Below are 27113 nucleotides of genomic sequence, written 5' to 3' on the forward strand. Positions count from 1 at the left end.
GGAGGGGGGGGGGGGGGGGGGGAATCATCAGGAATGAATGCAGGTTGCTATCCCTTCAGGGCATTTTCCTCGGTGGTGCAAACTGAGTAGGTCATTCGACTTCTAAGATAAGATTTAAATAAAAAAATCCGCTCCGTCAATTAACCGAATGTTGGATTTTTCGTGTTAGAGGAGAGTAGCCATGGTCTCAAAGAGCCCTTGCCCACAATGCAGTACAAGGGTTCAGGTTGTCCAAAATTACCTGTCCTGACGGCATTAAATGGTGCACACTATTGTAGGTAACCCGATATTTATAGCATATTAATGAGTTGGCATAAGTAGTTGTTGTATCTCAGATTCAGCTATGAACATCAAGAAGCAGTAAGAAACTTGCGTACAGAATTTAGTTTTGATCTCAATCTTAGATAACAAAGGAACTCACAAAAGCAGCATATCATTTCCAAAGCATTTCTGGAGCAGGACTTCTCAAGAAAGCCAATTAATTAGCGAAAACGTTTTGAAAATGGAGTTTCTAAACATGAAAAATATAGGGAAAATGATCGTTAGAGATGAATTACGAAAAGAAATAAGCGATGTTTGATGTTTGAGTGATAGCTGCAGTAGCCCAAGAACGGCATGCAAAACACTGTAATGATCTGCAGCCAAAAGCAGTTGTGCCTCTTCTTTTATGGACTTGATACACAATCATATATCCCAACAGATTCTAAGAAAATTGTTTAGCACAAATTCTTTCTCAACTTGGAAGTTTGAAGGGTTTTTTTTTTTTTTTTTTTCTTTTCTGGCCATAAACAGGCCTTAATTCTTGTCCACAACAACAATTCGAAACTATTGATTACAATAATTGTGGACCCGCACCAGCTCATGAAATCTAACCACATCTGAAAGAAAATTACCAATGAATCCAGTTAGTCAAGTCCCCTGCTCATTAAGAATCCAAGTTAACACCAATTTTTGGCTTGATTTCACTTCCTTTTCATGTTTAGTTCATGTATATAGTAAGCTTACACCTCCACCCCTCCCCTATATATACAAAAGCAAATTGTCAAAATCAAATAGTTCTCTGCTCCGTCATGGCTTCTGTTCATCACCTATTGATCATAGCTTTCTTCATATCGATTCCACTTTCATGCACTACAGTTGCCTCAGCAACTCGGCATCTTCTTCAGAGTGCTAAGAATGTTCCTCCGTTGCCTAGGCCAAAATTGCCTCCTTTGCCACCCAACTTGACTTCCACACCAACAACACCAGTACCAACGCTGCCATCCCCAGCTGAGACTTTCGGACCGCCCACGTTATCATTGGTTCCTCCAAGCATCTCTGTGTTAACACCGCCAAATCCACCAAAAACACCTCCAGTTACATTAGATCCCCCAACATTGCCACCACCAACCGCCATGTCACCACCAAAGGATGAAACGCCACCACCGCCAGCCTCCATGTCACCACCAAAGGATGAAACGCCATCACCGCCAGCTTCCATGTCACCACCAAAGGATGAAACGCCACCACCGCCAACCTACATGTCACCACCAAAGGATGAAACGCCACCATCGACTAGCTCTAGGTCACCTCCTCTGCCTAACCCTATATCGCATAAATTGCCCACCTTGCCCAAATTCCCACCGGTCAAGTCCTGGCCTATGCCAAACCCAAAATCATTGCCTCCCATACCCAAATTCCCACATCTCAAGTGGCCTTCCTTGCCACCTTTCCATTTGATACCAAAAGTCCCAAGTGCAAGCCCTTCAAACCAAATCCATAACTAGACCTTGAGGGTCTGTACCTGTCACCATGCTTCTGGTCAGCGCTGGAGGCAGCAGCCACCTGCTGTGATTGTTCTATCTTAGACTAGCCACGGTCCACATGTACCCATAGAGCCTCCCAGTGTATATGGACCATCGATGGACCAAATCAGTCGTGACCATGGTATTACTCCATGTTTGTCGACGATTTTAGCATTGTGCTACGTAGTGTTCAATAAAGTATGGCAAGTCAGTGTTTTTAGTGCTCCTTGTTTGTAGTTGTCGGTCAGACCATGCAACAAAGTGGTTTCTTACTCTGGTATTTTTGGGTCAAACTGAACTGAGTCCCTAAAAAGGTTACAAGAATGTAAGAAGTCAGGATTTTAAAAATGTGTATGCTCTTAATATTAAAAATGCGTATGCTGTTAATAAAATGAAGGAAAATTTATTATTGAAAGAAAGAAAATAAATAAAATATTTGTAATGATAGAGAGAAAATTAGAAAATATTTACGTGTATTACACACAACAAAAGAAAAGAAAACAAAGATGATAAAATGAAAAGAAAAAAATTCTTGGAAACATAATTGCGATGATTCACGTTAAATGTTTGTTTTAATGTAAAAACAAAGTGTAAATATAGTTAACATGTTTTTTAAAATAATAAAATTAATTATTATATTAAAAATCAATAATTATGTTTAATAAAATAAATTTAGAATTATCCGTTTATTAAAAAGTATTGCTAATGTTAACTAAAAAAAGATTAGGTTGAGAAATTAAAAAATAAATATAAATTAAAATATTTAATTTTATATCATAAGATCTCTTAAGAAAACTTTCATTTGATTTTACAACAATATATTTTTTCCAGAGAAGTAATAATTTAAATTTCATTGAAATATAGTAATTTATTTAAAGGTAGTGTTTGATATTATAGTAGCGTTTATTTTTTAAAGTATTTTTTAATTAAAAATATATCAAAATAATATTTTTTAATTTTTTTTTAAATAAAAGTATATTAAAATAATATAAAAAATATAAATTTTTAAAAAATAAAAAAATAAATATTAACCCAGAGGTTAACTTAGTGGTTAGAAAAGTTTACTTGCTTTTGAGGTTTAAATCTTAAAAGCGTTATCTTAAAATCGTCTCAGATAAAATTTAGTTTCAATTAATACACATAATACCAAAAAATACTCATAATTATTAAATAAAAAATCCAATTAATTTTTCAAATAATATAAACCATCAATAAGTATAAAATAAAACACAAATGAAGGCCCAACAAGCCAGAAATCTCTTAAATAAAAGCTTGTTTAGAAATATTATAGTAATTTTTTTTTAAAATAATTTTTTGTACTAAAATGTATATTAATAATATTTTTTATTTTTTAAAAATTATTTTTTAATCAATATACTAAAATAATTTAAAAAACATTAAAATAATTTTAAAATATTAAAAATATATTAATTAAAAATAAAAAATTAATTTTTTAAAAAATATTTTTAACACACAAAAACAAAAATAAACAGATATTAAACGTAACCAATAATAACGAGTGGATGTAAAAATTCAAATCTAAATACTGAAGAATAAACACTTACTTTTATATGGGCTTAGGTTCAACTCCACGAATGGAAAGTCCAGGCCCATATCCAATATCAAAACCCGACCCGACTCGACTCCTGCCCAACACTACAATGGTCATTTGTTCTCTGCTTTCTCTCAAGCGCCAAGGCACGAGGAAAGCTAGCTATCCCGGTCGGAGATTATCGTGATCACCTTTAGGATATGAGTCAATCCTTTTAAATTAGTAGGTAACATCTCAATCCAATCACTCCTATTTCTTTTCCTTTTTTTTTCATCACCGTTCCTTCCAAATTCAAACTTTTCTTTCTTTCCTCTTTGAAAATTATGTTTTCTTCGTTTATTTATTTTCCAAGCAAGAATTAAAGTACGGTTTGTTTAGTGCTTATTATTTCAACGAAATTATGTTTCCTTTTTAGTAATTTTGGCTTTATTTTTTTAATTTCTTTTCTCTTCGATTTGTGGTTTTTATTTTCGATTTTTTAAATTTTGCTTTATTCAGTATTTTATAGGTCTCTGCTAGGGTTTGAGTTATGGTTACCTACACAAGCTTCTTTTTCAATTGGAAATTTAAAATTTAGGAGAATTTTTATTTTTTTAATTTATTTCATGGAGAGTTCGAGTGCGGTGTACTGCTCACTGTTTCAACGAACTTAAATTTCTAAATTTGTAGTATTTTTGGATTAAATTTCTTATTTCTCTTCTTTTTTGTGTTTTTTTTTATAAGTTAATCTGTGGTTTCCATTTTCGAATTTCGATGATGTAGTTTTTTTTAGCTCCCTTTTTAAAACTTCTTCTCATTTGTTTTCTGTTTTCCACGTGGATTTTTATGAAATGAAGTAAATAAAAAACTGAATTTTAAATAGTTATTCAGTTGTTTTTTTTTTTCCTTGTTTTTATAGCTGAAAGCTGGAGTTTTTCCATTTTGATGATTATAGGCAAAACTGTCTTTAAATCATGGGCGGAGGTGGCTATGACTCCGGAAGTGCTTCTGACGATGGTAAATTGGTTATTTGACGCAACAGCATGACGAGATTTGATTGTTTTATGCTCATTGTTATAATAATCACTGGTTGAATTCTGTATATAAATGCGGCTTTTGAATGCTTTCTGGAGTTGTGTGTCTTCTTTGTCATGGATGGTGAAGGGCATTGTTGTTTTGTACTCGGACACGGTGTTGTAATAGATATAGGTAGAATTATGATGGCCCTGGTGTGTTGACTGCTTGTGTAATTAAAGTCTGTAGTCTTTGGTTTTAATGGCTGTAGTTTAAGTTGATTTTGTTCCCGTAGACCTTGTGAAACACAAAACTGTGAAAATCAAATTGGTAAAAAAAGAAGAAGAAAGAAAAGAAAGAATTGGGATGTGTTTCTTATATGTATTCAAAATTAGTTGCTTTTCTTTTTCTTCCGTATGTTTTTTTTTTTTTATAACTCCCACATGTGGTCATCCTATCCTAATTTTTGGATGGCTGTTGGACAGATGATGATGAGGAATATGAGGAAGCTGGTGGTAACCGATTTTTGGGTTTTATGTTTGGGAATGTTGATAATTCTGGTGATCTTGATGCTGATTACCTTGATGAGGTGAGCTTATGTCTCTTTTATATTTGATCTTTTATTTCTGGTATTACTTGCCGTAAAAGGTTTCATAAACATGCACATGTATTGCACGTGACAGTTGGCATCCCTTTAAAACTGAGATTGAGCGAAAGCAGTACTATTTATTTGAGACAGGAAAAAAAAACAAAACCATAAGAGGCTTAGGCTGGTGAAATGAAGAAATAACAGTGTCTTGAGAATTCAAAGATGTAAAATAAACTTAACTTCATTGGCAATGGTCATTTGTTGTGGCTTGGTACTTGGGAGGTGAGATTGAGTGAAAAAGTTTTCAAATCTCAATATGAAAACCTCTGATGGGCCAGATTGTTAAGTGGATGAAATTTGATCTTTTCCTAAATTCTTTTTTTTCCCTTTTTTTTTTAAATCTGGTAAATGTGTGTGGTTCAGCCGTGAGCAGTATAGACAAAGTCAGTTTATGACATCTTAGAAATTTCAAGTCATGTTCAGGCATGCAGTAGCTTTGTTTTGCAGCAACTTCCATGTTCTCATCCCATAATGCAACTGAGTTGTGGGCTTGCTGCGTTTAACATACATTCTTCTTTTGCTTTTAACAAGGAACATCCTTGTTTGTTATTATGGTAGATTTTCAGTTTGATATTCTCACTTGTGGTGCTAAACTATATAATTTCAGGATGCAAAGGAGCATCTTGCCGCATTAGCTGACAAGTTGGGTTCGTCGCTAACCGAAATTGATGTATGGAAAATTTGTATCATGTGTTATGTGTTTTAGCTTTCCGTTCTCAATTATGCTTGGGCAGATTTCTTCCCTTTTTTTCTTTTGGCTTGACACTATAATCTCATGCTATTCTATTTTCAGTTGTCAGTGAAGTCACACCAAACATCCACTGACGCTGCAGAACAAGGTGATGTTGTCTGCCAGGAAAAACTATGTCATGCAGTTTTTTTATGTTGTGTTAGTATCTTTGGTTCTTTAACTAAACAATCGCTCTCTCTCTCTCTCTGTTGTTTTTTGTTTGTCTTGACTTGCATTTACTGGTAACACTTTAAGAAGCTCTGTTTGGATTCTTCTACTAATCTGGCATACTGGTTAATGAAACATAAATTGTCCTGCCTAAGATGCTTTGCAAGTTATGAACACTTGTTTTATTTCTATTATTGTATGTCAAGTATGCTGGGAAGCTTTCCAATTTGATCATATGGCTCTCTCTTATGATGACACTTCTGTCTAAAATATAAAACTTACTTTTAAGGAACATAATCAGTAATCTCAAGTTTTGAGGCATGCATAGTCACCAGAGCAATGCCTGGATTAACGTGAAGAAACAATTGGTTGAATCCCAAGAAACCATTTCATAGAAGTAAATCGACTTTGATTCTTGAGAAATAATTTTTTGGGGTATCTTTAGCTTTTTGAATAATAATAATGAGACTTAGAAAATAATGAAAGATTAGGTTGTCATGAATATGCTGAAAGATATTTGTTAAGTGGATGAAAGTATGCCGGAATGCACATGCAACCTCCCAGCAAAGACATCAAGGATCCGAATAATGAAGACTCTTAATCCTGTAGAACTCTCAGGAAACACCTTAAAACCACCCAAAGCATGATACCATAGGAATGCAAAGAAACTATCTGATCTGACAACATTTGTCCTTGGTGGCAAAGCCCATAATGTTATTTCTTTTTTCCTTTTATTGTTGATTTTTTTTTTTTTTTTTTTTTTTTTTTTGTGGGAGGTGTGGAAAATACATCTTTTTCTGTTGTATATAACTATTGTCAGTATGAATATATTGGGGAATTGGGGAAACATAGTTCTTCGTAAATAATGTTATCCCAATTTCAAAGTACATTCAGAATGATAATAGTCACATGCTATTGCGGAAACTAATGCATGTCCAGCTCTTTAAATAAGTTAAATAGAATTTCTTGAACCAACATTTACATGAAAGAAGAAAAGGAGCATTAACTGAATCTAAGACTATGCTTGATGTTTTTTAAAACACTGGAAATTATTGGTGGTTGGAGTTGAGACTGAATTTTCAGAATGGGAAGAATTTTTCAAGTAACTCAGATCTCTGCTCTTATCCTCAGTGATAATTGATAAAAAATTGGGAGTATCATTAGTTTGTGATTAGGAGAATCTAACAGTCTGGTTTTTTCTGTACATCTAGTAGAAGTCAGTGTGAAGCTAATCAGGTTTGTAAGTTCTGTTATGTTAATATTTGGTCTGGCCTAGCCAAATGAAAGGTTCTAGTTAAATATGCTTGGTTTTACTAAAAATACTCACTAATGAATTTATTTCTGAAAATGGTCATGTCATTTTCAGGCTTGGATAGGTTGTCTTTTTGGGTTTTCCAAAATATTTTTTTGTCAAGTTCAAGCCATGTCAGAGATTTCCAACCATTCCTCTGGCAGCATGTTCTATGCTGCAAGAACAAATTATACACCTTTTGGAATGGACTTGTGATTAAGAGCTCAAACAAACAGTCAAAAGTTTGTTTTAATGATTTTGCTGCCCGCTTTTTGAAGACACCTTAGGTTTTAAGCTACTAAGTCTGATTTGTTCAACCTAATGTTTGCAAGTGTTGGACTTGTTAGATAAGCTACTTCATTTCTTGTCCTCTTACTAGAATTTGACTTCAAATACTTCTATGTATTAGAGATTAATATAAAACCATATTTGGAGCTTCATTTAACAACGTAAACTTTTGAGTTGAATTAGTTCTTTTGATATGGTATCAGAACCTTGATGACTAAACGGTTATAAATTTGAATTTCGCCACTCATTCTGACTAATTAAATTAACAACATTAAGCACGAGGTAATGATGGATCTATGCAAGTTTCACACTCTAAAGGCTTTCAATTGAGGAGGTGTATTAAAGAGTAATATAAAATCATTTTTGGAACTTCACTTAACAACTGAAGTTGTTCAGCTTTTGGATTAAATTGGTTCTTTGACATTGTGTTTGTCTAGTTGGGGTTAATTTGACTCCTTTTCTTACTATTGGGGCTCTTCTTATGAATACTTCTTGGATTTGGGATTTATGCCTTGATGCATATTTTGATGGTGTCCAATGGTATTCTTTCTTGCATATGTAGATAAGCATGCATCCATAAAATGTTGTGCATTTATGTGTGTGTCAAAATATGTGGATTCCACACCATCATACTCATGCATAATGCTGTTTGTGTTTAGGTAACTTGTAGTTTCTCTTGTGGCTTACCCCATTCAACCTTCTGATTATAAGTTTACTTTGTATTTGTGCTGCTAGATTATGATGCAAAGGCTGAAGATGCAGTTGATTACGAAGACTTTGATGAACAATATGAGGGGCCTGAGATTCAAGGTGTTAGTGAGGAGGACTACTTGTTGTCAAAAAAGAATTATATTTTGTCTGAATCCACATTGCAGCCTCCTACATCGGACAATGAAGATTATGATGAGGATGTGGAAGAGGAACTTGAAAAGGAACCTGTAGTTTCAGATAAAATTCTTGAATTTCAAACTGCCTATCTATCAGGTTTGCTTTTGGGTGATTCACATTGGTTCATTTTAATTACATACATACATACATACATACATATATATATATACACATACATATATATATATATATATATAAACGTTTGATCTGGGATATATGTAATCATTTTCCATGTAAGATATTGAATGTCGTAGCTCTCATCTTTTAAGGTTTTATTACTCTCAGCTGATTCTGTGGTTTTAGTGGTTCAGATACATTCTTTCCTTAACCCCTCTCAAGCTTTTATATTGAAATCTTTAATTTTAAAAGATTGGAATTCTGAATTTTGACTTTGTGATGTTTCTCATTTTCACTGCTGGTCAGATCAGAACTTGGTTTCTCTGAAAAATGCTGGCATTTATATTCTCATTTGTGTTTGTTTTCATTCATTTGATCCATTTTTCCTTTGGTTACATTATTTTTAGGTTATGGTGATTCTCTAAAGTTTGTGGGGCTTGTTCTGGTGTTAAATAAATGTTGGATATCTTTTTGCATTTTTCTCATCAATAATTGTAGCCAAGGGATATTATTCTGATTGATCAGGTTCTATCTGAGATTTTAGGAGAGTGTGCTGTATTTTTGTAGCATACACATTATGCTTCCTCTGTCAACACTTGGGTTAAGAGGTTTGCTGGTGATGCGACTTCTTGGCCTTTGTTTTTCTTTTTTTCTTATTTTTTTCCTGTTTTATATGATTATATCTCTGTTTCAAAGAAGTAGCTGTCTTTTTCTCATGTTGTACATGCATTTATATCCATATGACATCCAAAAATCTTATATTTTTGCCTCTTTGTTTAGGGTTTGCAAAAACATAGGATGCCATCAGTTCTGTTATGGCAATTTCTTGGCATTAGAATTGACTTCTACCTGACCGGACCCACCTTTTGGATAATATCAATTGTGAGGAATGGACTTTGTTTATGTCAAATACAGCTTGGATTATCTAAGACACCAAGTCACCAATGTGTGACTGTCAGATAAACCAAAATATGTTGTTGGAGGAAATCTTTGGGTATAAGATGTGCATTAACTCAGACATGCTGGGCTTGCTGGTCTGGTTCAGTCAACTCCTTCTCTGGGAATTAATTTTCCCTGCTAGCTGTCTTGGATCTGAACTCTAGGTAGTGCATTTTTGCCTCAACCTAGCAAATCCTCATTTCAAGTTCTCAGATTCAGCAGCTCTAATTCATTAAACATACTTTTTTTTATCCCACTTTCCTTTTTGTCTTTATCTGTTCTATAGCCCACAAATGTTTCTTGGTGGATCACACCCATTTTGTTGGAACCTGGAAGAGTTTTTGGTATGACGTTCAAATTTTGTATCAGCTGTTTGGGTGGATTTTCTGTGTGAGATTTCAGCAATGTCTGGATTCATTTTTCCCTACATTCAGATTTGTGCTCTCAGGCTGAATGTGTGTGTGCATGAAGTAATTCAAATTGTAGCATCCACCTAGGAGTTTTTGCAGTACAATTGAACCTGATGATTTCTACCAAGCTTTTCTCCAAATTTGAACTTTCTGAGTAGCTCTATGGTCTCTGAGATTTTGCTTAACTGACACAAGAAAAAGACTACAGAATCAAGGAATTTCTTGGAGATAAGTGATAACTCATCTGACTATGCGACCTCACATATATCCTTTTTTTTTTCTCTTAATAAAATTGTTACAAATATTTTATTTCAATTTGAGGTTATTATCCTTGGCTATGGAATAGTCATTTGTTTTTTACCATGAATATCCTTGGCTATGGAATAGTCATTTGTTTTCTACCAAGTTTTTTACCATGAATAAAATCGCACACACACAAGCTTTTCAATTTTCTAGATTGTTCCAGCAAGATTATTTAGTTTAGAATCTCCTTTTCAGGTCAGCAAGATGTTGGAGTAGTTTCAGGAGTAGGAGTAGAGAATTCTTCTCAGGATGATGTAGAACTTGGTTCCATGGATTCTGAAAGTTCTGATGCTAAATCGGAAGATATTCATGAGGTCATTTTACCATATTCTTCAATTTTCTGTAGGTGTTACATATTATTGCATTTGCATTCTAAATGCTGTTGCATGATCTCATCAGCAAATGTTTAGTCTCATTTAAGAAACCACTGTCTATGGACATGTTTAAAAGATGAGTGCAAGCATTTGGATTGTAAAAACATTTGTGCATGTTTGATTAGGATGTCAATAGATGAATGCTAGCAAGTTACTAAAACTTCTATCTGGTATTCACTGTGTGCCAATTCTCTGGAAAGGAACAAAGCTCAAAATAAAAAATAAAAAATGCTCCAATTCTGTTGAGTGTCAGCTAGGGGAACATTCTAAAAGCCCCCAAAGCATTGCATCACAAGGATGCAAAATCTTGATTAAAACAGTTCCCGTGGTTTGTTTAGATCTGGACATCCTCTTAGTTTGCTTACCCCTTGTTTGCACTATCCCATATATTCTGGTGTTATTAGAATATACCTTGGGAGACTATGTTGTTCCACAACTATCTTCTCGATGGGAAGTGATCCTTGAAAAGTTTTACTGGTTTTTTCCATCCAGAAAAACCAGATAGTTGCCAACAAAAGATACGTTTTGTTGAAGTATTGGAACATTTCCTCTTTCCTAAACCCAGAAAGGCAGCTGTCGAGAATTCTGCCATCCTCGTCAAAGAACTCAACATCACCCATGGCACAACTCTAATAGCAAATAATCACATCCCACACTTTTTTGAGGAATGGAGGAAAGAAGATGGTACAGAGATGGAAAACATGTTTATGCTTCAAACCTGGGAGTTAATTTGCTGCTTGCACTTCTGAAATGTTAACCTGATAAATCTTGATTGTCTGTTAATCAAAGACATACAATGTTTTCTGTGTGACATGGTCAATAAAATATGGCAAGGTGTAAGTGTGCATCATCTTTGACCCAAGATTCTGAATAATTCTATTGCATCTTTTTGCAATAGTTATCTTGTTGCTCTGTGTCTTATTGAGGTCTTTATGCTGAAGCAGGAGGAAGCTGATCATGTCAAGGGGCCTTTAGATGGTAAAGGTCCCAGTCCACTTCCTATTTTGTTTATAGAAGATGGGATGGAGATCTTAAAGTTTTCTGAAATATTTTCTATCCATGAACCTTTGAAGAAAGGACAAAAAAGAGATCACAGATATTCCATTTTCAAAGGTATGGTCTCTTGCTTTCGGTATTTTCTTTCAGGCGTGATGTTTCCATCTCATAATTGTTCAACTTGTTCTAGCAATGTCACAGTGAATAGAACATGTGCACCACCTGTGCAATTTGCAGTGTACATTCTTCTTTTCATTTCTTTTTAGTTTCTAGTTTCTTGGTTTTGCTTTTCAATAATGAGGAAGCATTGTCTATTAATTCAGTGCCTGTCATCTTATGGTTTGCTTTTCTCTTGATTTCTGTTTTAACTTTTTTGTTTAACTCATTTTCAGAGAAGTATACATCTATGGATGCTTCTGATATCGTTGAGGAAGATGAAGAGGTGTTTTTAAAGAACTCTGGTCAACTGTTTCCATCACATTTGCTTGTAAATCAACATGACATCTCAATCTTGAGCGAAGATGCTGCAGAATTAGCAAGATTTGGAACTGTTCATGGAGCTATTAAAATGTCTGTTCAAATTGAGGAACAAAGAAAGAACTCTTATCTTAGTGCTGAACCAATGAATGAGGAAGTGGAATGGAAGTCTCCAGTGCATTCAAAATTCTACCCCCTTGATCAGCTAGACTGGGAAGAGAGAATTCTTTGGGACAATTCCCCAGCCATCAGTGACAACTCTGTAGAGAGTTTTGATCTCTCAGGACCTGACACTGGATCTTCATTTATTAGGGAAAGTGAACGAGTGACTAGTCCACAGAATCTTTGTTCGGAGCTCCCAGTGGAGTTAAATGATAACACTAGTAACTTTCTTTGGAACAGGTCTTCTGTTCTCTTGGAGTCCTTTGGCTCAGAAGACTCTTCAGAACCCGGAAATCTTCCATTCTCAGAAAGCAGATGCCATCCACAACTTCTGAGATTGGAATCTCAGATGGAAGTGGATAGCTCTAGTCATGTTGATGATAGAAGAGAGAATAATAGTGCGGAGCTTCATGAAAGTGATGTTGTAAGGCGTTTCAGCAAGCTCACTTTGCAAAATAGAGATTTGATGGAAGGATCTTGGTTAGATAATATAATATGGGAACTGAATGAAACTAACATAAAGCCTAAGCTGATTCTTGATCTTCAAGATAAGCAGATGCTCGTTGAAATTTTGGATCACAGGGATAGTAAGCATCTCCAACTTCATGCGGGGGCAATGATCATAACTCGAACCCTAAAGCAAAGGGTTTCTCATGAGCTACTAGGCCATGGAAATCGATCTGGTTGGCAATTCAACATTGCTAATGACAAGTTCTACATGAACAGGAAAATTTCTCAGCAATTGCAATCAAATTCTAATAAACGAACTGCATATGGCATTAAAATACATCACTCTGCGCCTGCGATAAAGCTTCAGACAATGAAATTGAAGTTGAGCAAGTAAGTTTTAGTGGCCTACCATGTAGTAGGGTTTTTTTTAAGCTCTCTCATTTCTGTGGTCTTATTGACAGTTATTCTTCAATTCTTGAGAAGATTAGATGGTGCTGGGTTTCCCCTTTCAAAAGCTATGTTTGATCAATTTAGCATATTTAAAGCCTTTTTTCAATTCATAATTTTCAGTATTTTAATATAAGATAGCCTATCCAAACTCACAGTGAGGGATAGAATCACTTAAGAGGGAAAACATCTTATGAGTAGAAGTGATGTACTTCTGTGAGTTGAAGGTATTATTTTTGCAGGGTAAAAGGAAAAAGGGCCAGATTAATACTAATGGATGACCATGGATGATAATGTAGTGATTTTTGATGAAGGCAAGAAATCAATCATGAATTTTTTATTTGAGTTACTCGATATGAGTGCCTTGTTACTTACCAAAAAAGGAAAAGGGTGTTGTGATAGCTCGGCGTTTGTGATATTGACTTGGATTTTCTTATTGATCATATACATCTATGAATTTGATATTGATATTTTGATTCGAAGCCATTTGTTTGGTGATTCTTTGCCTGTTTGTTTTCTTTTATTTGAAATGTTTATTCTTCTTAAGTTTGCATCTTATGTTACTGGAGCAAGCACCTATAGCAGTGCTAGGCACCTCAGGCAAGAGGAAGCCTAATCATCTTAAGGCTCCATGCTCTTTAGTATAATTGATTCTGGTGTTTTTCTTGTTTTCTTTTCAGCAAGCTGTATTGCTTCTAATATATGTCGTGTTTTCTTGACTTGAATGTAATTCAAGTCTGGATTCATGATATATATTTTACCTATCAATTCTATGTCCTGCATTTTCTATATATTCCTTTTGAATATAATCCACTGTTTTTGCAGTAAAGATTTAGCTAATTTTCATCGACCAAAAGCTTTATGGTATCCCCATGACCATGAGGTGGCTGTCAAAGAACGAGGTAAGCTACCTACAGTAGGACCAATGAAAATTATATTAAAGAGCTTAGGGGGCAAAGGAAGCAAGGTACATGTGGATGCTGAGGAAACTGTCTCTTCTGTCAAAGCAAAAGCTTCTAAAAAGCTAGGTTGTAATCACTTTTCTGGTTGTAATATGCCCAATTTATGTTTTAATTTCTTGTATTGTGAATCCACTTTTACAATGTGTTATTTCTAAATTATTTAAGAAGACTAAGAACTTACTTGAAATATTCTTTTTATAGATTTCAAGCCATCAGAAACTGTGAAGATATTTTATTTGGGGAAGGAGCTTGAAGACCACATGTCTCTTGCTGCTCAAAATGTTCAGCCAAACTCCTTGCTTCATCTAGTTCGTACAAAAATTCATTTGTGGCCAAGGGCACAAAAGATTCCAGGTGAAAACAAGTCTCTGCGCCCTCCAGGGGCATTTAAGAAGAAATCTGACCTTTCTGTAAAAGATGGTCACATTTTCCTAATGGAGTAAGTGACAGAAAAATCTTTCTTCTTTACCTGTTTACTACTTAACAAGATTTGTCTAATCTCCCTTGAAGGCATTTAAAAAGTTGTTTTCATGCTCGTAGACAATTTGCTTTTTTACATACATGATACATGCTCAATTGGTAAGCAGAGACTTGCACACTCCAGTTAATCCTGTTTTATTCCCTTTGATATTCTTCCCTTCATTTTCTTTCGGTAGCCTTTTTGTTATACATAATTTTGGAACCAACAGAAGCAATTTTAGATCGAAGGTTTTTATTATTAACACAGATATTCCTGAGATGCTTATCTGAAGTAATTAGTTTGTTTTCATTAATTTCATTTGAAAATGTGATATAAAATAGATAGCTGCTCATGTGCATCAAACCGTCAGTGCATCATTGTCCTAGTGAAACTGAGGAATTTCGTTTGATCATTGATTTGCTACCACTGGTGGTCATATTCATGTGTTGCTGTGTTACATGCCCTCTGTTTTGCTCTACTTTCTCCTTTGTTTCCTCCCTCTTGCTATTGCATGTCCTTTATTTATCTTCACTGTTTATATATATATATATATATATATATATATATATATATATTCTAAATTCTCTAGTTTTCTTTGTTCCTTTTTCTTATGTTCATATCTTATTTAAAAACGATCATCATTCTTGCAAAATCTGTATACAAGACATTTTTAAAATCCTTCTTCCAAAACAAATTTTCCACTACTGCCTCAAGTAAATGAGTTCTAAAACATCCTCTGCTCATCCTTTCTCTGATAACATGTTGTTGGCAGCACATAGTAGGGAGGGATGATCTAACTATTTATTCATTACCTTTGAATTTTAGCCATTGGACTGGATATTGATTAAGCACATTACTAACATCTGGTATAATTGACCTTTATTTATAAAACCTCCATTTTAGTTGATGAAATTTATGGGCCTCAAAAATTTAGGTAGTAGTTGTGATTCTCTCTATGTTGTATGCTTGTTCATCATAATGTGTCCTGCAATTCTTTGACAAACCTCCCATGGTATCAAATTAATATATAATTGCAAAGTTCTAATCTTATTATCAATACAGACTTCATCAATTTTTTATCTTTTTTGGTTGAAATCTATATCCCAGTTGTTTTTTACTGGGGCTAGTTGTGGTTTTCTATCAACATGGCAGTCAATCTTAAAAAAGAAACCTGGATAGTTGTTTCAATGTGTTCCATTTAAATTTTTTTAATCATGCTTTTGGTAATTCTACCTTTCTTGAGAAAGGAATCTTCCAGCATACTTTATATATATATATGTATTGTTCATTTAGAAAACCAGTTCTACTGTACCTATGTAACCATTTTTAGCTGATCTTTCACATATTTAGTTTTTGGGCATGTAGATATACTTCATTTGTACCCTATTAAAATCTTAATTTCCAAAATGTAATTGCTGAGGCATCAAATAATTCATTTAAACTTCCTCGGTTTTTTGAAAAAAAGGTGCATCCTACACACTTTTTTTTTCTTAATTTTTGAATTTCCTCTTGCCCTCATGCATATGAAGATGGTATTTTGACAGGGGTACATCTGCTTTCTCACTGCAGGTATTGTGAGGAAAGACCTTTGTTGTTAAGCAATGTTGGTATGGGTGCTAATCTCCGCACTTACTATCAGAAGTCAAGCCCAGGTGATCAAACTGGCATCTCATTGCGCAATGAAAAAAGAAGCTTGGGTAATGTTGTGATACTGGAGCAGACTGATAAATCCCCTTTCCTTGGAGACATAAAAGCTGGCTGCAGTCAGTCATCTCTTGAAACAAACATGTATAAAGCACCCATATTTCCCCACAAGGTGCCACCTACTGACTACTTGTTGGTTCGTTCTGCAAAAGGAAAGCTTTGTTTAAGACGCATTGACAGGGTTGCTGTCATTGGACAACAGGTTTGGTTCAGCTTTCTTTTATGCTATTTGAGGTTGCCTTGAATTGGACTCTGTTTGGTATCTCTAGTTTTATTTTCTTCTTGTAGTTTTATTGTGATTGGCAATTCATGCTGCATTTTTGGAACACCTAAGAGTTATTTCTATCTTCCTTCATGTAATGACTGCCCAATATTGCTCTACACCCTAGGCTCTTATCACTAGATCAGGATGTGATTTTTTTTTTTTTTTTGCTAAAGTGCTCGCTCCAAAGTGACAGCCATTATGGGGAAAGTTGTTTGAAGTTGGGAGACGAAAGGATAGGCGTTAATACATTTAACTGATAGTGCTTTTATTCATATTACACAATGTGATGTTCAGGTTTAGACTGGAAGTTCTTCTACAATACTCTTCCCCACCTCCTGGGTGGCTTTTTTCCTATCCCACCTTTGGAAATTTAAACGCTGTGGTGTTTTAAGATAGAAATGCAAGAATTAATTATTATTTGGTTCAAGGGTGTACAAATAAATTTGGATTATTTGATCTGTCTTTGCAGGAGCCCCTGATGGAGGTTTTAGCTCCTGCTTCTAAGAATCTTCAGGCATATATCATAAATAGGCTATTGCTGTATCTTTATCGTGAGTTCCGAGCTGCTGAAAAGCGTGGCACACTTCCTTGGATACGTGCAGATGAGCTATCTGCTCATTTTCCAAGCATTCCAGAGACCATCTTACGAAAGAAGCTCAAGGAGTGTGCTGTTTTACGGGTATAATTCTTGCTTTATAATTTACTTTAGATTTGGAGTTACTGATAAATAATAAGTTTTCAGATGATTGTTGGTTTTGCACTTTGATCAATGAATCTTCAGTTTGCCCAATGTATTGCTTTACATGGAATGTTCAACATGCAGAAGGATGCAAATGGACACTTGTTTTGGGCCAAGAAGCGTGATTTCATCATTCCATCTGAAGAGGAATTGAAAAAGATGGTCTTACCAGAGAATGTGAGTTTCAGATTTCATATCTCATTCTCTTCCTAATTATTATTTTTTTTCATCTTCTATGATTCTACTATGGCAATAAATTTGGATAGCTGTGGTTTTAGTTTGATTTGAGGTCATTGTTAATTGCATTTTTGCAATTCTGTAAGCTTGTAATATAGCAAAGATGCTGTAAGCTCTTTTTTTGAAATTGCTAGTCATTTTATTCGCAATTTGATCGTCTGACTAGTAAGTGTTATTGGATGAAAATTCATGCATTCTAAATGTGAATGAGATCACATGAGTACATTTAACTTGCATTGTTAGAGTTACGGAACTTTCAGGTTTATAATTAGCACAAGGTAATGATACACTTTGTATTGAAAAATTAGTTTATAATATCACTTGAGAATACATTGTTAATCTAAAATGATAGGTATCTGCTACCTAGCTTCAGCTAAAGGTGAACCAAATGAATTTGGTGATTTAATAGAGGTTGCTGTGGAAATAATAATGATCATTTAGATTTTCTTGAATCTGGTGCTGCAGTGATTCCTTAGTACGCTGAAAATTCTTGTAATTAGTTGCTCCATGCACTTCTCCCTGTTCTTTTAAATAAATATAGGAGTTATCCCCTTATTTTGGGTGTTAGGTCTGTGCTTATGAAAGCATGCAAGCTGGACTGTATCGTCTTAAACATTTGGGGATTACGAGGCTAACGCTTCCTGCTAGTGTTTCAACTGCAATGAGTCAGCTCCCTGACGAAGCGATAGCTCTGGCTGCTGCGTCACATATTGAGAGGGAACTGCAGATAACTCCATGGAGCCTGAGCAGTAATTTTGTTGCTTGTACAAACCAGGTAAGATATTCTTTTTCTGATTTATGAGACTTTCTAGCTATCTCTGATTCTAATGAACTTCAAGTCAGCATTGCCTTTGAAAGTGTTGTGGATGCAGCTACCATTTACTGTGTGAATATCTGCCCTCTGTAAGAGCTTATATAATGAAATAGCATTTCCATTGTGATAGTGTTATTCTTTTTGTTTCCTTCACTGTTCTCAAGAAATTGATTCTTTTGGATTTAGATTCTCAGTTCTCAGGGATTGACCTGAACATTCAGTGAGAAATTGGCTTCATTGTTTCCTAAATAAAATTTTATATGATCATGTTTGGTTCAGTCAGAGATTGGGAATCTCATTCTGTTCCTTGCTTCATTTTGTTTGGTTTGCTAGTAACAGGGACTGCAATAGTGCAAGAACTGGGTTGTATTTTAAGTGAAATAATCTACTCAATATCTAGTAGAATTAGGACCCTACTACAAGTACATTTAATTTCATATAAATTGAATGTGAATCCGTCAGAATTGGAACTAGAATCCTGGCCACATTCTATTCCCAGCACCTGCAGGAACTGAATATAACTTGTATTAGTGTATGGATCTGCCTATCACTCCTGGAGTATGATTGCAAAGTTGAATGCTTAAAGGGTAGGACACTTGTGTAAGAAAAGAGCTCTAAAGTTGTAATCTAGTAGTACCAACTTCTCGGTTGCTGAGATGAATGCAACAAAAGTATGTTAGAAGGAAAAGAATTATTGTTATTTTTGGACATAAAATCTCATAGAAATGCGGATGACGGGATAATTTGTGCAGATTCTTCATTTTGTATGTCATTTGTCTTTTCTGTAAAAGTTTGGCAACTGGTTGACATATTTTTGTAAGATATTTTTGGATCCTTGTCAAAAGAAAACAAATAAATAAAAGAAAAAAAAAAGTTGGGTACCCATATGCCATCGTAATATGCCTGCCAACTGCGCTGTATTGTTTTTTTCTTCTCTTTTTTCTTGGAGTGATTGTCATTTTGCTTTCTATTCTACTTTGTCCATTATCAGTGGTTTATCCTATCCACTCCAGTGTTTGTTCTCCTTTAACTTATGTATCTATCAAACAGAATGGCAGACACTCCTGAATTTTCACCTTTTGTGTTGTGTTATAATGACAATCTAGCAATTTCTGCTGGGATAATGTTGTAATTGATTTTCTCACTTTCTAAAATGATATAGAAGTAATATGGTTACTGGTTCTCTAGTCCATACAGCTCTAGTTATTGTATCTTGCTGTACTTAAGTAGTTTCTTTTCCCTCTCTTTGCTGGTTATTTTCTATTCCATATTCTTGAGATTTTCCAGGGCTATGCAATATTTTACAATTATCCCTTTTTATTTTTTTGAATGTCAAATCTCAATTTTAATTTTTTGTATTCAGGATAGGGCAAACATTGAGCGTCTTGAAATTACTGGTGTTGGTGATCCTTCTGGCCGGGGCTTAGGATTTAGCTATGTTCGTGCTGCTCCAAAGGCACCAATGTCAAATGCAATGATGAAGAAAAAGGCAGGTGCTGGTCGAGGAGGTTCCACTGTTACGGGGACAGATGCAGACCTACGTCGATTGAGCATGGAGGCTGCAAGGGAGGTGTGTTAGTGTTTTTCTTCAAAGGAATTTTCTATTATTGACTCAATAATCGATATTGGATTGTAACTTGGAGATAAACAGCTTGAAATTACCGTATAGGATACTGCATAGAACTTGTTGGTTTTCTGAAACATGTATTATTACATCATGTTGAACTGAAAGAAGGGGAAGCATTAGGGTAGATTTAATTAGATATCTGGAATGCATAATCATTATAACATGACATGGAGATTGGGGTAATAAAGATGGTTCTTGCCCTCCTTACACTGAAACCCCATACCTGAGATATCATGTTTCATATTATACCACAAGCATTCTTTTTTTTAATTTGGTGATAGTACATATTGAATTATCTACTGACATTCAAAGATTAAACAGAAGTCGCACATGGTAACAGAATAACCACTAAATACATTACAAAAAGGAAGGACTGTTACATTTTTAATAAATGCAAGGGCTGAGGCACAAAATTGCTGTGCCTCAATGGGTGCCACTGAAAAATCTAGCGATAGTCCTCTTTTTTATATCTTAACTAGAGTCATCTCTAATTTTATTGACTCCCACTAAACAACATGACTGGTAAATAACAGCCTTAAATTAATCTAACGTATCCTTAGAGAGTAAAATTGATTGTGATGAACAAGAAAGATGTAAATGATTGATTCAGTTATTCTCCGGTTTCCAGGTGCTTCTGAAGTTCAATGTACCTGACGAGCAGATTGCAAAACAGACAAGGTGGCATCGTATTGCCATGATACGCAAGCTATCAAGTGAACAAGCTTCATGCGGGGTCAAGGTCGATCCAACAACTATCAGCAAGTATGCACGTGGCCAGCGAATGTCCTTTCTTCAGCTACAACAACAGACAAGAGAAAAGTGCCAAGAAATTTGGGATCGCCAAGTTCAATCTCTTTCAGCATTGGATGGTGATGAAATTGAAAGCGATTCTGAAGCAAATAGTGATCTGGATTCCTTTGCTGGAGACCTAGAAAACTTGCTTGATGCAGAGGAATTTGAAGGGGACGAAAGTAATTATGAGTCTAAGCATGACAAAGGCGATTGTGTAAAGGGGATAAAAATGAGAAGACGCCCATCACAAGCTCAGGCAGAAGAAGAATTTGAAGATGAAGCTGCTGAGGCTGCTGAACTATGCAGATTGCTTATGGATGGTATGGTTTATTTGCTTGCTTCATATGGACATATCTGATAAACTATTGCTTGCATACTTCCATGGACTTCTAGATAGGTGGAACTTAAATCTTCACATAAAAATCTCCTGCTGCTGGAGTATGGCAGTTAAGTGCTGCCACATACTGGGGAGCATGAACCACTTATAAATCTTGGTGCATTAAAATCACTTTTACTACCTTAACATACTGAAACATTAGTAATATGGCACTTCTTTTTTCTTTTTTTTCATCGTGTTTTTGTTTCTTTAATCTTGTAGTTCGGTTGACTTTCATGATAGGTTCTTTGCTACTTCGTTTACATGTGATTTCCTGTCCTAATGTTGATTAGTTTTTGCTAATGTGGCATAACCCTTGAACTTAAGGAACTAACTTAGGTGGCACACTTATGGTAGATGGATCATAGATTGCATGTTGTTTATTTATAATTTAGCTATTTTAGTGACTTGCTGTGCTGCAGATGATGAGGGTGAGCAGAAAAAGAAAAGGAAAATAAAAACTGGTGGTGTTAATGCAGTATTGGCACCTACAAAACCAAGTTTTGTTGACATTGTTCAACGGGGTAAGAAAATGAACAAAACCCAACCCAGTGGATCATATACGCCTAAAGAGAACATCATCAGAGACTCAAAGGAGGTAATGCATTCCACCTTATCCATGTTCATTGTTTTGAAACCTGCATTTTCCTTGGCCAGTTCACTTCCAGTTTGTTGTCATATCTACAAGTAGATAATTTCTTCCTGCTTGTGAAAGTGTATACTGGTGACTGTGCTGGCAGGTAGAAACACTGTTTATGAAAGGGAAAGCATCTGAGAAGGTGAATACAGTGAAAAAGAACGTCAGCATCTCTAACACGCCTCCATTGAAAGCAAAAGTAATAATGGCAGATGGACTTAATCACGTGAGCCTCTTCATCTTTTCTTCATTTCATAGGGAGCTTTATCATTGTCTTTGGAAATTCTCTTTTAGGAACATTTAACTAAAGATACAGATTCTGATGGATATAATGCATGGGTATATTCGCTTTTTTTTTTCAAGGTTTAATGTCTTTCAATTTTATTTTATGTGTAATTGCACAAAAGAAGTTCCTTTCACACGGAGTATACCTTATACATGTATCATAAACTTATGCTAAATCTGTCAGGTTTTACTGTACACCTGGATATGTGATTGTGGGAGCATGGAAAAAATAAAAGATATGAAAGAGAAGCATAGGATAATCATTTTTTGTGTTTTGACTAATTAGTATTTCGGCAATGTTCTATTATTTTTATTGATTGAATCGGGGTGGATCCAAAATTCATTGGTAAATGAAAATTCAACCTATTTTTACTCTCGGAGAAAAAAAACAAAAAACAAAAAAACAGCAGCAACAACAAGAAAAGGCAAGGCAAGGGGATCTCCATCTCTTGGAAGATTGTTTCCAGGATAGTCTAATAAACAAATAAGTGCAGTATTTCATTCTTCTCTGAACTTTAAAGCATCAAGTAAGTCTACTTTCTTTTCAAGGTAATCTTCTGACCTTACAATGCAGTTATCCGTCTTCTTGAGTTTCAGTCCTTTGCTATGGTCAAGCATAGATTCTTTATAAATCAATTACCATTCAAGAGTGCATTGCCCTGCTCGGAAGCTACTCAAGCACAGAGTGAAAATAGGACACAATTAGCAACTAGAGGCTTCTTTTTAATTCAAGGAGAACCAGTAAATGGTGCTATTGTGATGCATTTTGTAACTCATTAAACCCAAATGCATGTTCTTCGTCTTCCCTGACTATAGTGTAGAAAGAATATAAAGAGAACAAGTGTTCCAAACAGTTTACCTAAAACTTGCCTGGCTCATTTATATCTCCTTCCAATGAATATTATTTTAACGTTGTCTTGATGCTTTGTTCGTCAACTTCCAATCTTAGAAGTTTACTTCTAAATTTAAAAAAGAAATCAAGTTGTCCACATACCCTAAAAAGGTTGCACAGAATTCATTTCGTAGCTTAAGTGTATCATATTGGCTTGTCCTCTGGTTTCTATCCGTGATAACATACAACTCTCATACCAAGTGTTGTGCAGTGATATAGATGCAACCTAAGGTTATTTGAGATTTTATATTTCTATTCTGGACAGCCATCATGCTTTGTAATCATGTGTTGCACTGTTAGTTGTTCAAGCAATGGCTGGTATTTCAATAGCCTGCCATGCTATATTTTATAGCTGCATTTACTTAAGATTTTTAACATGTGAAACATTGCACCCATTTTAACTTTGGAAATCTAGCTTTTCCACTTTTTCCCCTGAACATTCTTAATTTGTTTTTAACCCAGATTTTCAAGGAAAAGAAATCAGCAAGAGAGAAATTCGTATGTGGAGCATGTGGACAGGTGTGTGACTTACCAAGTTGTGTTTTTTTTTTTTTTATGCTTCAGAAGAATTTATCAGTTGTAGTTGGTTTACCTTTTATTTTTCAGCTAGGACACATGAAGACTAATAAAAACTGCCCTAAGTATGGAAAGGAGCCTGAAACACCTGTAGAAACTACAGATTTGGAAAAGGCTTCCCGAAAATCCACTTCTCATGATCTCTTGAATGCGTCCCAGCATAAGTTGCAGAAGAAAAGGATGGTCTCCAAAAGTGCAACCAAAGTTGAAGTTTCCGAGGGTGAGAAATCTAGTTTAGCAAAATCTCTTCCAGTGAAGTTCAAGTGTGGTTCCTCGGAGAAATTCTCTGATAAACCTACTGATGGAGCTGCAGATCATTCCGATCAACCTACAACTTCTGATATCCGACCAGTCAGTTCTGATATTGATACTGGGAGTAGGTCTACTGCTAAGGTTAATAAAATCAAAATTTTTAACAAGGCAAAACCTGAAAACATGCAGGTTGGATCACATAAGCCCTCTATTGTGATACGACCTCCAATGGATATAGAGAGAAGCCAAATTGAATCACATAAGCCCTCTATTGTTATACGACCGCCAACATACACAGACAGAAATCATGTTGATCCTCATAAACCCTCCATTGTGATACGTCCACCAGCTGAGAAAGATAGAGAAAAGACTCAAAAGAAAATTGTTATCAAACAGTCCAAAGAGATTATTGATCCGGACAGGGTCAGTCAGGATGGAAGAACTGGTCGTGAGCATCGGAAGACTAAAAAAATTGCTGAACTATCCAGTTTTGAGAAGCATGGTAAAACCATGGATTTTTCCAGAGAGTCAGCTAAGAGAAAAGCTGAGGACAGAAGATGGTGGGAAGAGGAGGAGAAGAGGAGAACTGCTGAGAGACTGAGAGAAGAGAGAGCAAGGAGGATTTATGCAGAAGAAATGAGGTCACTTGAAGGACAGGAAAAATTAGCTGACATTAAAAGATACACTGAAACCATCAGATGGGATTGGGATGAAGAAGAACGCCAAAAAGCTAAGAAGAAGAAGAAGATGAAGATGAAGAAGCCCGAAATCAGTGATGATTACTTGGATGACTACAGGGGAGGTAGAAATGGCAGAAGGATGCCAGAAAGAGATCGGGGTGCCAAAAGGCGACCTGTTGTTGATGTGGGAACACATGGTGCTGATCATACCCCAGCAACAAAGCGTCGTAGGGTTGGAGAGGTACTAATTAGCTCCAACCTTATTACTTCCATATGGTTTGTGCTATGCATATATGTTGTCTGTTATTCAGTCATCCATAGTTCCTTTTATGCGATGGGTTGGAAGACCTTTATTGGTCAGATTGTCTTTTGTGAAATTGTGCTAGCTTGGCTTTTATTTCCACCCTCACTTTTTTTTTTAAGAGAACGGAAGGAAAGAAGAAATATCTTTGGTGCAAAGCCCCATAATTTAAAAGTCATAGTTCAGAGCTCTTCATTGCTTTTATTTCTGAAAAGCTTGTCAGTAACCATTTATTATTCTCCTGTTCACTCCTGACTGGTTTTGAGCAGTCTCTCAGTGTAATGACTTAGGGGTTGCTCAATTTAGTGGTAACTGAGAATGACTTGAATTTACCTACGCCTCGCCCTTTCTTTTCACTTTCTTATGAAATGGATTTGATAGGATCGTCTCTCTGGTCATTATTTAGCTTTGCCTCTTAACTTATCCTGAGCAATATTTTTTTATTAATTGGGAATTATTAACAGCTAAAATAGAATCTTCTTGCCTAGATGGACGTGGAAATCCAGCTTTAGTATCATATCCCTTAAGAAACAGCAAATTGCTGCATCGGTGCATTTGTACCATTAATTAGATATTAAAGAGAGACTATCGATGTATCTGCAAATTTTTGTTTCACTGCTTTTGTATGAAACCTGAACTAAGTTTATCAATTTCTCTCAACTTCCATATAGGTTGGCTTGGCAAACATCTTGGAAGGTATTGTGGATACCCTTAAAGATAGGGTAGAAGTGTCCTATCTTTTCTTGAAACCTGTCCCCAAGAAGGAGGCTCCTGATTACCTGGACATCATAAAACGTCCCATGGATCTTTCAACTATTAGGGACAAGGCTAGGAAGATGGAATACAAGGATCGAAATGAGTTCAGACACGATATGTGGCAGATTGCCTACAATGCCCATGTATACAACGACGGGCGGAACCCTGGCATTCCTCCTCTTGCAGACCAGCTTTTGGAACTTTGTGATTACCTGTTGATGGAGAAACAGGAGAGCTTATCTGAAGCTGAAGCTGGTATTTGAATCAGGGTTCATAATCTCATTATTTATATGTTCATAGCTGAAGCTGAAGATGATGGAGAAACAAATGCCCCATTGTTTTCTTAATCTCATTATTTATCCCAAATCCCCAGATGGCAAAAGCAATTTTTAAACTTCTCTCTTTCCTGAGGTTTGGAGGAGGGTTAGTAGCAAAGTAAGTTGAGCTTCGGGCAGAAGCCTGCATGGCAATTGTGCCTTTGTAAAATAACGAGTCATATGTCTTGTAAATTATATATATATATATATATATATTGAAATGCAGGAATCAAAGACTGTTGTGAAACAGAATCTCTCCTTTTCTTTGTCGCAGAAAGAAACGTCTGCCGTCAAGTTCTACTGCGTTGAATTGATGGGTGAATGTGTGTGTGTGTGTGTGTGTGTGTCTATATATATATATATATATATATATATATATATATATGGCGGCTAAATAGTTCTCAGATCATGTTGGACGATATATACCAGTTAGAAAACTTGGCTTGGCCTAGCATGTAGCTCCTAGGATTGCAATCGGTACAGTTATACTTTGAGTCAACCTGAAAGACAGCTCATCGAGTTAACCTCAGACTTGGTTGACTTGTAATGTCAATCCAGGTAAAACTTGATTTTTTATTTTTTTATTTTTTTTTAATAAATTCAAAAAAAATATAAACTTAATATATGAATACTGAGCTTTACATGTTATAGTATATATTTATATGAATTATTTTTTAATTTTTCAATATGGTATAGCTATATTATAATTTTTATTATTATTACTTTTATAATTTATATTTACATGCATTATTTTTTAATTTTTCAATATGTTATAACATTCACATAGATTTGTTTTTAATTTTTTAATATACACTTCATATTTTTTTATAGCATGCATTCATATAAACTATTTCATATATTATTTTATAGCTTGCATTAATATACATTGTTTTAAAAAAATTTAACATTGAATATTAAAACCTCAAACGTAATTTTCTAAATATATATTTTCTTAGATTGAAATGGAAGCCAGCCCTTGTTTGTCCATAGCGCAACTCGAAAATCATGATTGTCATCTCTTTTACTCACCCTTTGCTGATCTTTGAAGGTGGTGTGTTGATATTATTAATGCATAGTTCTGAGTAATATTTGTCATCTTAAATTTTTTAGTTCCTTTCCTTCCCCCTTTCTTTCCTTATTTTCCTCTTCATCTTCTATAAACACCCCTTTTTTTCCTTCTAATTTCTCTCTTCCTCTTATCCTTCCTCAATTTCTCTCTCAATCTCTCCACCATGATAGTCTCCCTAGATAAAAAGGAAAGAAGAGGGTTCTAGCATTTTAATTCAATATGAGTCAGCATGTGTCACCTACGACTCTGGACCTATGCTTGAAGGGCTTATTTGGCAATGGTGGCGTAAGTGATGATGTTGTGAAGTAGCAACCACATTGAAAAAGAGATAATAAGTCGTCTTGAGTCCTTGGA

The 27113-nt window shown here is 35.2% G+C and overlaps 2 protein-coding genes and 1 long non-coding RNA gene across 7 annotated transcripts; 1 reads left to right on the forward strand and 2 right to left on the reverse strand.

The window, feature by feature from the left end:
• Window positions 1-1012: 1012 nt before the first annotated feature.
• LOC105138629 (glycine-rich cell wall structural protein 1-like) lies at window positions 1013-2011 on the reverse strand. Its single transcript, XM_011044773.1, has 2 exons — window positions 1523-2011; window positions 1013-1396 (listed from the first exon to the last, which is right to left on the reverse strand). Exons 1-2 carry the CDS (start codon window positions 1667-1669, stop codon window positions 1163-1165), a joined length of 381 nt encoding a protein of 126 aa, XP_011043075.1. The 5' UTR covers window positions 1670-2011; the 3' UTR covers window positions 1013-1162.
• Window positions 2012-3374: 1363 nt separating this feature from the next.
• LOC105138631 (transcription initiation factor TFIID subunit 1-like) lies at window positions 3375-25939 on the forward strand. Of its 5 annotated transcripts, none has more exons than XM_011044775.1 (22): window positions 3375-3562; window positions 4227-4332; window positions 4815-4918; window positions 5586-5648; window positions 5772-5817; window positions 8191-8439; window positions 10308-10426; window positions 11431-11599; window positions 11875-12961; window positions 13844-14046; window positions 14182-14419; window positions 16010-16346; window positions 16879-17088; window positions 17233-17325; window positions 17954-18160; window positions 19563-19769; window positions 20455-20938; window positions 21399-21592; window positions 21735-21857; window positions 23271-23327; window positions 23415-24557; window positions 25289-25939. In XM_011044775.1, the coding sequence occupies exons 2-22, from the start codon at window positions 4290-4292 to the stop codon at window positions 25634-25636; spliced, it is 5724 nt and encodes a 1907-aa protein (XP_011043077.1). In that variant the 5' UTR covers window positions 3375-3562; window positions 4227-4289; the 3' UTR covers window positions 25637-25939. The 5 variants fall into 5 exon arrangements, with proteins under 5 accessions (XP_011043077.1, XP_011043076.1, XP_011043081.1 ...); XM_011044774.1 differs by having other exon boundaries at window positions 4271-4332; XM_011044779.1 differs by having other exon boundaries at window positions 3377-3562; window positions 4271-4332; window positions 21417-21592.
• On the reverse strand, window positions 9229-10301 carry LOC105138630 (uncharacterized). The gene is made up of 2 exons (XR_844823.1): window positions 10241-10301; window positions 9229-10185 (listed from the first exon to the last, which is right to left on the reverse strand). It is a non-coding gene; the product is annotated as an uncharacterized LOC105138630 (long non-coding RNA).
• Window positions 25940-27113: the final 1174 nt, after the last annotated feature.

The sequence above is a fragment of the Populus euphratica genome, unplaced genomic scaffold (genome assembly GCF_000495115.2).
Source record: "Populus euphratica unplaced genomic scaffold, PopEup_1.0 scaffold80.1, whole genome shotgun sequence".
NCBI lineage: Eukaryota > Viridiplantae > Streptophyta > Magnoliopsida > Malpighiales > Salicaceae > Populus > Populus euphratica.

Bases quoted from the DNA above. Each gene is read 5' to 3' on its own strand.
- LOC105138631 (XM_011044775.1), top strand. From the start codon at position 4,290: ATGGGCGGAGGTGGCTATGACTCCGGAAGTGCTTCTGACGATG. The intron at 5,818-8,190 runs GTGATGTTGTCT...TTGTGCTGCTAG, and splicing joins CACTGACGCTGCAGAACAAG to ATTATGATGCAAAGGCTGAA. The intron at 12,962-13,843 runs GTAAGTTTTAGT...CTGTTTTTGCAG, and splicing joins ATGAAATTGAAGTTGAGCAA to TAAAGATTTAGCTAATTTTC.
- LOC105138629 (XM_011044773.1), bottom strand. From the start codon at position 1,669: ATGGGAGGCAATGATTTTGGGTTTGGCATAGGCCAGGACTTGACCGGT. The intron at 1,397-1,522 runs ATGTAGGTTGGC...TTTGGTGGTGAC, and splicing joins TTTCATCCTTTGGTGGTGAC to ATGGCGGTTGGTGGTGGCAA.